Source organism: Eupeodes corollae, chromosome 3 (genome assembly GCF_945859685.1).
Source record: "Eupeodes corollae chromosome 3, idEupCoro1.1, whole genome shotgun sequence".
Lineage (NCBI taxonomy): Eukaryota > Metazoa > Arthropoda > Insecta > Diptera > Syrphidae > Eupeodes > Eupeodes corollae.
This window is the reverse complement of record NC_079149.1, coordinates 20,967,883-20,980,236: the sequence shown is the minus strand read 5'-3', so window position 1 is coordinate 20,980,236 and position 12,354 is coordinate 20,967,883. Positions and strand designations below refer to the sequence as shown.

The window sequence follows — 12,354 nt, the reverse complement described above, 5'->3', positions numbered from 1 at the left end:
CAATGTACATTTATAATTACATGAAATTCAATTAATTTAAATTTAATTTGACGCAAAAAATAAAAAAAAATCAGAATTCACTTTTGAAAAAAACAACATGTTTTTGTAAACTCGAATAAGTGTACACAAATATTTATTCGTTGAAAATAGAAGGAAAAATTACTCAAATGTTCAAAATTTCATGTAAGAAAAAATCAAATATTGTAAAACCTTGTTATGTAATCCAATTTTGAAAACAGTCTTTTTTATATTTCGAACCATTTATCATATTTTTCTTTTTTAATATTAATTTTAATTAATTTAATGTAGTACCCGTGGCATGATGGTTAGTGTGTTAGACTGTCTTTTCATGAAAAGTGCTTTCTCAAACTAGCCGTTCGGATTAAGCTTAAAACTGTAGGTCCCCTTCATCCTTGACAACAGTACTCGCACACAGGTATAGTTGAAAGTTGTAAGTTACCAGGCCCTATTTTTTATATTATTATTTTCAATTGTTAATTTCTTAAGAGTGCAACTTGCAAGAAATAATATTTGTTTATCTTTTGGATAGTACACTTTTATAAAAGAGGTTTGAACATTTCAAGGCCGTATCTCACATACTTTTTGAATTACAGCTTTCTAAAAAGCAATGTGTCCCATATGAATTAAAGTTAATTTCACAAAGCGTTTTTCGTGAATTGAGATTTTCCAAATTAGCTGATACTGTGAAACATCATTTTTCGATAGACATGAAATGTATACTATTGAATGTTTTTGAATTTATTCACTTTTGGATGACATTGGAAATTTTTGATTGCATGAAAAAAATACCACCAATTTTTAGAAGTAGGCAATAAAACTGACTGTTTTTCATAAAGACACGTCAAAGTCAATTTTTCGATTTTTAAAACTCACAGGTACGAAAATATCTTAAGGTATACAACATTTTTTGATGAGGAATGTTTTTTTCCACCATCTTCTGGAAACATGGCCAAGGTGAGTAAAAAGTCAGGGCATAATTCGCTTATATTTCCGTATTTTAATGTGAATAAATACTGTATACATGTTTCATAAAGCCAAATATATTTCATTAAATATGTTTCTTCGTACTACAGCCTTGTGGCCTTTTTTAACCCTATATAAGCCCTATATTCTATTTAAATATTAAATATATTAAATATATTGTATTTAAAATATAAATATATAAAGAACTAGGATACAAAAATGTAGCTGGAAAAGGCCACGGATACTAACAAACAATTTCTTGGTCTATTACGAACAAAATGGGTGGTCACCCAAACGTATAATAAGAAGTATATTATTCTGTCATAGCCTTTACAATTTAATTTTGCCATCAAAAAACCCTGATTCTAACAAGCAATCAATAAGTTTTCCAAGAGTAACCCTTGTAAATTTGATTTGGCCTAAAAATGTGACTTGCCTAGGTTTCTGCATTGAAGTTAATGCTTAAGAGTCAATAATGGAGCCATTGTTTCAAGTTCAACTACAGGTCTGTTTAAAAATAGTACCTTGATTTAAGACTTAAAAATGTACCTTCAAACATTTAAACACCCTTAAAATAGTTAAAAAAAAGACTTAACCTTTCAGATTTTTTGTAAAGATCGTTAGAGCGGTTTGCAAAAAAAAATATACAATTTTGTAATTGAGTTAAAATTATTTTTAGTTTGCAGTGACTTAAAATTAATTTCTATAGAAAAATAATGACCCTTTTTGAAGATATCAAATTTCGAAAAAAGTATTTAATATTTTTTTTTTAATAAGAGCTTGTGAAGAACAGAATTATTCATAGCGGTTGGTTAGTTCTTGAGAAATCTTAAATAAAGAAAAAAAGGCTGGGATGCGACACACAGATAAATTCCCATCCCGTCCGTCGATTTGTCTTGCTTAAAAGTTTGTCTATATATACTCGTATCAATTTTTACCAAATTTGCGTTCTATTTTTCGTAGATTTTATTTTTTATGAAAAAACGGACTGTTGGATTTTTACATAAAAATTACTGAATATCGAAAACAATATTTTTTGTGAAATAAAATAAGTTTTAAGCCAATATTTTTAATTTTTGAAAAGCTATTTGAGTTGAAAGTAAATTTTTACCAAGTATTAGTATTGTTTTTTGTTAAGAGTTTTATTTTGTGTAAAAAAAGCTGTCAATTCGATTTTTCTCCAAAATTTTATCAGATGTCAAAAACATTATTTTTTGTTGCACAAAATTGTTTTGGAGATGAAATAATATTTTAGTCGTAAAATTTTGGAGGTGACAAATTTTTTTTATTACTTTTTTGATTTATAAAAAAAAAAGTTAAATGGATATTTTTCTTTGATATTTAGGGTTAACCAAAATGTTCACCTTTTTTTTAAACTGTTATGGTAAAAAAAAACACCCACGTAATTTTCTTGAGAGCCCTTTCTGCATCTTTCTGCCTTATTATCTGTTTAAGAAAATGTATTTGAAATCGATATCTCTTCTGATTCTTGAGCTATGGAGGAAGAAAAAAACGTCGCGAACGTATGGACGAACGAAAGTACGTACACACGCACGCACGCACAGAAACCTTTCTAAAAATCTTTTATTTCGACATTAAAATAACTTCCTAAGTGAAGTTAATAACGGTTCTATGGTTGGTAACCTTCTGGAGCAATACAAATAAATTATTTTTATTCTATGAGTTTGAGAAAATTCGAATTTTCGATCAAAATGTTAATTTAAGTTTAAGAAAAAACATTTAAAAAAATCCTAACGTGAATCGAATTCAAACCATAATTTTAAAATTATAAGTCAATCGACGCAATTTTTGGGCGCTTACAGAGAGATAGCTGGTCAAAATCGCTGGAACTATTTTTTCGACTTATCTACAATCGAAATGTCATGTTTGATTAAAATTTTGAAGTTCGAAACTTTTTACGAATGCAATACTTGCCATGTAGTTATTTTATGTCACAATTAAAAAATTAATATGGTAAATGTACACAATTATTTTGTTTGAGCAAAATCAAAAGAAAACATTTCCCAACTTCAAAGTTTAAAAACATTTTAGACTTTTATACATGCAAACTTTCGAGTTTTGAGTAAGGTTAGGAAACATTTCACATAACTTTGTTTATTTTGATTTGTTAAAGGCAATTCTGTCAGTAGTTAAATGCCACATCTACCTCAATAAAATCTTCTAACGCTTTGCTCTTAAAATAAGATTTTACACTTTCGATGTCGGAGGATTTTTTGGATTGGATGAAAATTGACGATTTAGAATTAAGATTACGACTATTTTAAGCGCAATAAAACCGAATTTCGTCATAAAAACACTTTTTTTTGTAGAACTTCAGACATCTTTTAAATTTTCAAAAATTTTCTTTTTTTTTTACTTTCAGATTCTTTACTTCCAGAATCTTGGTGGCATTGCAGAAAATTTTGATAACCCCTATGAAGACAACGCATATGTGCGTCGCTTTTATATCGTTTCTTTTTACGTGAAGAATATGGAATATACGTTTCATATTACTAAATATATTGATAATAAATTTTCCAACTAAAAATCATTGACTACTTTTCTTAAATCATTCAAATTTCATCTGAAAAAGCAAGACCTTCACAAAATCTAAACGTTAATATCAAGATTAAAAAGCGGATCCTTTTCTGATCATTTTTAATCGCTAATAGGTTCGATACTGTACAATTATTTGTGCCAGAAATTCATAAGCTATTAGCCTCAAAATCAGTTATGCCTACAGTGAAAAGATGGTTGAATTTGGTCCCAACATGTAGAAGATAAAAGTAGTCAACAAAGATATTGTCTTATCCGAAGAAAATAAGTGCCTGAATCCTTTAATTGTGGGTTACCTTCATTTCTATATTTACGCGTACACACAAATATTTGCGATTTGTTTGTCACTGTGTCACTATGTCGTTAGGTTATAAACGTTCGGTGTTGAGAACCTCAATGCCTTGTTTTACACATGATTTTCTTAACTTAAATCACTAAAAAATTAACCAAATTTCCTTCAGAACATCATACATACTTTTTTTATGCGAAATTGATCTCAAAACCAAATTGCTTCACGTATTTTACGCCCCTCTACTTAAAAACTCTAAACCACTTGCCGCTTTTCATAATTTGAAAGGATTCTGTTTATGGTTCAAAATTGTATGTGGCATTGGGCCATGAGCTTGAATGGCTAAGAGTGGTATCCAAAGACAGGTGACTATTAGTACATTCCAATTGTGAAGTCTTAGGAATATCGTGTGTAAGAATTTTGTGATAATCAAGCTTAAAGTAGATTTTTTTCAAGATAAAAGTTCGAAACTTTATACCTAGAAATCCTCTTAACGTAAAAAAATTAAAAAAGGGTCATCTGATATTCTTGTTAACTTTCATTTTCTCATCATCACTATTGTACTGCTGTAAATGGAAAGTGAGAAGCTTTTTTGTTTGAGTTAAGGCTCAATGGTCTCAAAATCTCCATACTTGATTTAAATAAAATTTCACAATTTAAACGGCCCACACTCATGACCCAATAGCTCTCCATATTTTTTCATAAAATTAATGTATTCCCTTTTAAATGTATAAATCAGAAATTTAGTATTATATATGGCCATATTTTAGAAAATAATAATTTTAAAGTTAAATATTTTAAATGATATATTATTGCCTTAAAACTCTACGATAGCGATAAATTGGATATCATGTTAATGAAACCATCATTAAAAAAGTTTTTTTAAATGTTTTTTAACTACTTAAACAAAAAAAATAAGAATAAATCGGCGTCTTCAATAAAATATTACCAACACATTTTTTAAATTAACCTAATTAAGGAATAATTCTATTTTATCTCATTTTCTTAAATTATAAAAAAAAATGTAATTTTTACCAACCAATCCATCAACAAATCACATCGAGAATAATTTTCATTTAACACAATTCGATGCCAAATAATGTTGATCTCCTTTATAAAATCACCTAAAATCGTTGACACTGATTTAACAAAATCAAAAAAAAGATCAAGGGTAGATGTAAGAAATAAAAAAGATTAAAATAAATTAATGACAACATAAAAACGATCTCTGATCATAAAACTCCCACGATCACTTTATGATATTTTGAAAAATGTCTGTCTTCTATTTTCTGATGTATACCCTTAAAATTATACTTACTTACTTAAAGTAAAGAAAAGCTTTCTAGAAGAAGAGTGTTTCTCTCCCATTTTACCTTACCTATTAAACTTTATAACTGTACCTATAACATAAGAGAAAGTGTTGCATACTTTTTGGCATACTTTTTAAATTAATATAGAAAGACACTCAGGAAAAAGCCAACAAAGCGGGACAAATATAAAAAACATCTACTTATGCAAATAGGCAAAGCAGCAATATTTATATATACAAATAGGGTAGCACATATACATCTATACAAAATAGCTACACACACAAACAAACAAACAAACACAGAACAAATGTACATGAGACCCCATACCATTTGCATAGAGAAAGCCTTTCGCCAATACAAGATCTTTATCGATTTCGCGCAGAAGATCGCTCTCCGACCAACTTCGACGATTCGGGGTTAGTAGAAAGCGTGTCTGTTTCCTGCGCTTAATAGCTGAATTTGTGTTATTGTTGTTGTTGTTGCAGCTGCTACCGGATTGGTGGTGTGTGGCGCCACCGCTACACTCAGCTGGCTTCTTATGGCGTAAAATTGTGACAAGCTTAGGTCGCTTGCCGTTGTTGTGCGACTGCGACTGTGGCTGTGACAATTGTCGTTCTAAATCACGGACGTGTGCAACTAAATTAAAAATAATTAGTTTATACCTTGTTAGTGTTATGATAATGAGAGTAAAAGAGAGAAAGAGTAATACATAATTATTTCATTTTCTATTTAAAAATTTAGTTTGTCCTAAATTTATTATTGTTTCCTTTCTAAACGAAACAAATCACGTGCATTAATTTTGCTTTGAACATATTTTTCCACCTGATGTAGAATAATAAGAGGCTAGACGAATAAAAATAGCAAAGTAAAAATAAAAATGCCACACAAGTTCAAAAATGTTGTTTATAATTTTTGTTTGCTCATTTGAAAAACGGATGGAAAAAGAATGAATAAATAAAGCTTAATGTTTAAGAGAGAATGTGTTTCAGTGGATTTATGAGTTAATATCTTCATGCAAACTGGGAGATTTTTCAAATAGCAGCTGACGAGGGAAATAGTTCAGTGATGGCAAAAGATGTTAAAAAGAAAATTTAAATTCACAAACGTTTCTTTTAAAAATAAATACAAACAAATATCTATTAAACAAAAATTAAAAGAGGCTGTAATGCAACCTACACTGATAACTTCCCATTACGTCTGTCGGTTTGTCTTGATTAAAAGTTGTCGATGGTTTACGTGTTTTGTTAAAAAAGTTGTTAATTGAATTATTCTTTTTTTTTTTTTTTGATTTTAAAGTTTATTTTTGCTAACGAGATTTTTAGTCGAAAAGCAATGCCTACCAATTTTACTAGCAATTCTTAAAAGTTTTTATTGTGAATGAAATTCATCTGCAGTCAATATCTTCTATTGTTTACGAGATATCGAGAACCAAACATCAATTTTTACTAAATTTGCGTACTATTTTTTGTACATTTTATTTTTTTATGAATAGCGAACTGTTGGACTTTTATACAAAAATTTTCTGAATGTCGAAAAAAGTATTTTCTGGGAGATGAAATAATATTGAAGCCAATATTTTTAATTTTTGAAAAGATATTTGAGTCGAAAATCAATTTCTACCAACTTTTAGTATTGTTTTTTTTTTTAATTTTGAATTTTTTGTAAAATAAACTGTCAATTTAAATATTTCTCAAAATTTTACCAGATGTCAAAAACGTTATTTTCCGTGGCACAAGATTAATTTGGAGATAAAATTATTTTTTGGTCATACAATATTTAATTTGACAAATATTTTTTTTCAATTATTTTGATTTATAAAAACAAACCGTTAATTGGATTTTGTTTTCAAAAATATACAAGTTTGGTATCACGATATTTGAAATGTAATTCAAGTCGCTGTTATTGGTCCGTGAGTTATTTTGGGTTAACCAAAATTTTCAACTTCTTTTTAAAAAAAAACCACCCACTCAATTTTTTGAGAGTCCTTTCTGCATTGTTATCTTTATAACAAAATGTATCTCTCTAATAATCTTTTATTTGGAATCTAGGGACCTTGAAACGTCAAGAAATGTCCAAATTTTTCAATGTGACAAATCGGACCTATTACAATAACTTCCTATGGAAAGTCAATAAGAACAAATTTTACTAAACATTTTAAATCTTTGAAAGTTTTGAGACACTTAAATTTTTAATACTGTAGGAAAATTCCGACATAGCTGAATTTTAGTGGAGAGTTTCATTTATACGTTCTTAACACTCTAAAAGTAAGGAGGAGACAATTTGATAGGTGAAGGTGAATGGGTTTTCGAATGCCGTTTTTTTGCAAATTACTTCAAAAATACAGTTTCCTCGCACATAACACAATAAATTCGTCTAACCCCCCCCCCCCTCATAAGATACACAATATTTGTACTGTTTCCAACACCAATTTTTTGAAAAAATAAAACACCAAGTTTGAGCTGACTAGTCTCAATGCTTGAGGAGTTTACTCGCATTAGGTTTGAGTATATTAGGCCCATTTAAGTTTAAACTTTTCTTTTTGTAAATACTCTAAGTAAATGTTCCTCACTTTTGATGTGAAATAAGATCATTCATAGGCTCATGTTGGTTAAACATAGAACAGCTAGACGTATTCCCAAAGAATTTTTGCAGGAGCTATATGGATTAGGAAGAATTCTTCCCTTCCTGCTCTAGCTCAAAAACTTACATAGGAGAATTATTCTACAGCGATATAAACGACCTCAGTCATATCAACAAAATTAGTCTTTTACGTTTTGTAAGTTACTCAAACTGTTTTTTTTATTGAGTTTAGAAGAAAGCCTCAAGATTTATGCGGTATAACATTGGCCATTAAGCTGGCCTAAGTGTGTCGTATTCCATCACGGACAGCTACTTTAACTTTCCGTTTCAAAGCTTTTGTACGTTTTAAAGTGCAAACAGTAAAGTCTTTTTAAAGATCATACAAATCTTCCTGTTTTTGTTAAACTCGGTTAAGAAAACCGGTCACAAAATATTGGAGTGTAGTCCATTTAGTCAAAAATATAATAAAACCATATTTTTGGGTAAAGAATATATTGCGTATTATTTATGATTTGTAATCTTGTTTGCAAAGTGCATCATTTACAATGTGAAGCTAGACCTTTTTTTCTAAAAAATCTATAGGTTAGAATAATTTAATAAAACGAGTTACTTCAGCCCCTGACACAAATTTTTTGGTCTGATTCAAAAATCAACTTTTTCGGAATTTTTCAAAGTTTATATCTAATTTTTGCAGACAGACTTTAAGACACATTTTGAAGTGCGGCATTGAGTGAAGGCTTAACTCTCATTTTATCAACTTTGAGGTTTTAATTCAAAATGGTCAAAAATAAATTTTCCTCCAACGCAGGAGTGATATTACTTAAATTTGCTCATAAATCAATGCAAAAATGCTGAATGATCGTTTCTGCACAGAACTTTTCTAGGACCAAAATAAGTCGCGATTTTCTCAATTAGTGCATAATTGGGTTACGCCACTTCTGCCCAAATTCTTGCTTTAAGAAAACAAATTTAAGCTAATTTTTTAAAAGTCAGTTATGTTGGTATCTTTATTTATTCGTCAGACAATAGTTGCTTATTGTTTAGATTGGTACCAGAAAGCTTTAAGTAAATTAATCTAATAGTACTGTTGAAATTTTTGTAGTGAATTCACATCTCTGACACAAAATTGCGATCGTCAAAAAAGTACGTAACAAAAAGCAAAGTAAAAATCACTAAATAAAAAGAAAGAACGGAATAAAAACAAACACGAACAGAATTATTTTAATAGCCTTTTAATCGCCTAGATATGTGAGAGATTGATGTTGATTATAGCGAAGGTCGTGACTTAAAATTGGCGTGCAATTTTCTGTTGTTTATTTTATACAAATGTAGGTACCTATGCAATTTAGAATTGTGAATGGATGTTGTGTTAATTCAACCGAATCAAATGGACATAATGTGAGCCTCAGCAACTGACGGCTCTTATGGTTATGATATGAACAATTATTTTTATTTCAATCGTTGTTTTTTACTTATGTAATTAATTTGAATGAAATCATAAACATCGAAATAGGAAATTGAAAAAAAATGTTGACCTTAAGTTTTTTTTGTTCTAGATTTTTACAAAGAGACAAAAAACAATTTTTTTAAACTTAGGATTTATTTTTGAAAATGTGATACATTTTTTAGACATAGTAATTTTTTTGTTTTACGATGAAAATTAAACAAATAAAATTTAAAAAAATAATTTTGAAATCAAAAATAGAAAAATGAAGGCAATTAAAATATTTATTTCGTAATATTTTAAAATTTTTCAAGAGGAATATTCAGTCAAAAAATTAAAAGCATATTTTTGCAAAAGATAAGTGTGACCGAAAGACCTGCAATTTATTAAAAAAAATATTTTTCATTTCATATTAAATCTCTTAAATATTTTAAAAGGATGATATTTAAGCTATTATCGTTTTGGAAGCACGGGGTTAAACACCTGACGGACGTTTGGTGTTTTGTTTTACTGTCAAACATCTTCAGTTTGGTCTATAATTTAATGATGAACTGTCATACAAACGGAAAACGCTAGCAAATTATGTAATTTTATTATCAAAATGAGTGCTTTGTTAAGAAAGTTCATCGCGCGCTTCTTCCATTTTATGATCAGTTTAATGGAACTACTGAAGCAGCTATTCGGGCTATTTGACTAAATTTCGCACCAAAGTGCGAACTTAAGTATATATCGGCCAGTGTTAATGATGACCATCAATATTATCGATTCGTCGCCATTCGCAGCCATTGGCCTCTGTTACTTAACAACGTGGAAAATTTTGCCGAAGGATTTAGGTGTGATGCTTTTAAAATACAACTGTTGCAAGCATTGAAGCCGAACGACCTACTGCAACTTATAATTTTTGTTGAATGAACTCTTGGAAAGGTGGCCGAAGATCTACTTTTTTACTGAAAAATTGTGTTTAGAGATGAAGCCCGTTTTTACCTCAATGAGTGCGTAATGGTACGTAAGAAGAATTGTCAATTTTGGAGTGAATATCAGTCAGAAGCATTGCAAGAGCTACCAATGCATCCAGAAAGAGTCACAGTATTGTGCGGAATTTGACTTGCATGACATGTGGTTTCAACTAGATAGATTCAAGTCTGAAAACCATAAAATAAATGCTGGTATATCATTTTTTTTAATGATCTTCTGTCTGCAACTTCTAATCCAATACATTGTTTCGCTGACAATAGTACTCTTAGCTTTTCATATTAGTTTTCATACTCACATCCCTCTTCCTCGGATGTGGAACTGCAACGACAAAATATGATAATCTCATTAAATTCTGAACTAAACAGCATTGTTCAATGGAGATTAAAAAACCGCGTGGAATTTAATGCTTAGAAAACTTAATGCTTTCTTGTATCGTTAAAGCGAGAGATACCCCCATTGCCATTATCCATGGATGGCACTTGCATCAATGAGATTGAACACCTCGATATTCGTGTTTGGGTTTTCTAAGGGAATGCAAGAAGTTTTTCTTTCCTCTGATCTGGATGTTATCAACAAGACTTATATACGTCCAAACTTGAGTATAACTCCCATCTCTGGGGTGGTGCTCCTGCAGCTTACTTAAGACTCTTAGGTAGTATTGAACGTAGAGCATTTAAATTGATACATGATAATATCATCATAAGCTCATAAGTCTCTTGTCTGACCCTTTTGTACCGTTATTTTAACGGCTCATGCTCTAGTGAAATAGCCAGTTGCATTCCTCCCCTTAAACAGTTCAATCGTAATACTCACGCTTCTAGGAATGATCGAGCCCAACTTCGACCGTACTGTCAAATACAGAGATTCGTTCTTTAGCCTACTACGCGAATTTGGAATGCCTTACAACACTATGTCTTTCCAAGTCATTGCAATATTCAGGAATTTAAAACCATAGTGCACCGCCATCACCTTTTAAACCCTCTCTTCTCTTCCTAGTGCTCACACTGTGTCTCTGCATAATAAGGGTAGTAATATCCCCTTGAGTGTGTGCTTATTATAAAAGACCTTATAAAAAACCCTCAGTATTATGTGAATTGTTTATAACATTTCCAACACCTATAAGAAGTAATTTAATTCCTAGTTTGAACAAATTGATCTCAATGTATTCTGTGGGGCTTAGTCGCACCATGTTTCTAATATGTTAAAGAATATCCATTTGTTTGTAAAAACTCTGACTCCTCAAACTCCTATTAGACTCAGTTGCCTATTTCTGACGTAGAGCAACAGCATTTATAGGGTGATATTGGATTAAACAGAATTTGGGTTTCAATGTACTATTATATCTAAGAGCCGGCAGAAAATTTAAGGATTTGAGTGATAACCATAATTCCTTAAATGTATGTTTATCAAAAATCAGAAAAAATCCCGTGTTTTTCAAAAATGCTTCCATACGCATTTTAAGCTTTTTCAAATGTAATTTTTGTGATCGTAGAATCTCGATAACTATTTTTCTATAAAGTATAGCTATTAGAATGATATACCAAAATATTATAAAACTTCCCCTGATTACATAAATGTGTGTCTAAGACATTTTGATAGCAGCCTTCTGCTTGCCAGCCGCATTTCAAAAGGTTTTTAAATGCGTTTTTCAACATAAACTTTTTAAAATATCACAACACTTTGCTTATTAGAATGTGCATCTTAAACGATCTTATGGGATGTCATCACTTTCAACGTCTTTACTATCCTATTTCTATGGTCAGTTTCTCCAAGTCTTCAGAAAATCATTAAAACGCGCCTTGCAAGTAGAAGGTTGCAACCATAACCTCTTGGAGACACATTTTTGTAATCAAGGGATGTTTTTTCTGATTTCTTGATGTATCACTTATGTGGTACTTATTTCGACCACAACATAAGAAAAATTAACATTTTGAAATTTGATTCTGTAATTTACGTCTTTGAAAATTGGAACCTAGTGTAAGAAATTATGTAAAACTCGAGTATTTCATCACACCTAAGTATGTATATGTAGGAACATACAAAATTTGTTTTAAACCCTCTTTCGAGTTCTAGTAACTTTTCGGTTTACTTCCCAATACATGAAAAACAGTCTAAAAATGCAAAATCATTTGACTTCTATTTCGTTTCTTTTACATTGTTGACTGAAATCATAAAATTATCAGAATGTTATCAAATTCTTAAGCCTTAAAATTAAT

The 12,354-nt window shown here is 30.1% G+C and overlaps 1 protein-coding gene across 14 annotated transcripts in view; it reads right to left on the bottom strand.

The window, feature by feature from the left end:
* The window catches only part of LOC129952848 (sorbin and SH3 domain-containing protein 1), a 360,372-nt gene that overhangs the window by 167,084 nt on the left and 180,934 nt on the right, over nt 1-12,354 (bottom strand). For 12 of the 14 annotated variants that reach the window (XM_056065716.1, XM_056065715.1, XM_056065719.1 and 9 more), the window contains one exon: nt 5,467-5,775. The exons of the other annotated variants lie outside the window; for them this stretch is intronic. In XM_056065716.1, the coding sequence (XP_055921691.1) occupies nt 5,467-5,775 (309 nt within the window). The remainder of the gene's footprint in view (nt 1-5,466; nt 5,776-12,354) is intronic. 14 annotated transcript variants of the gene reach the window in all.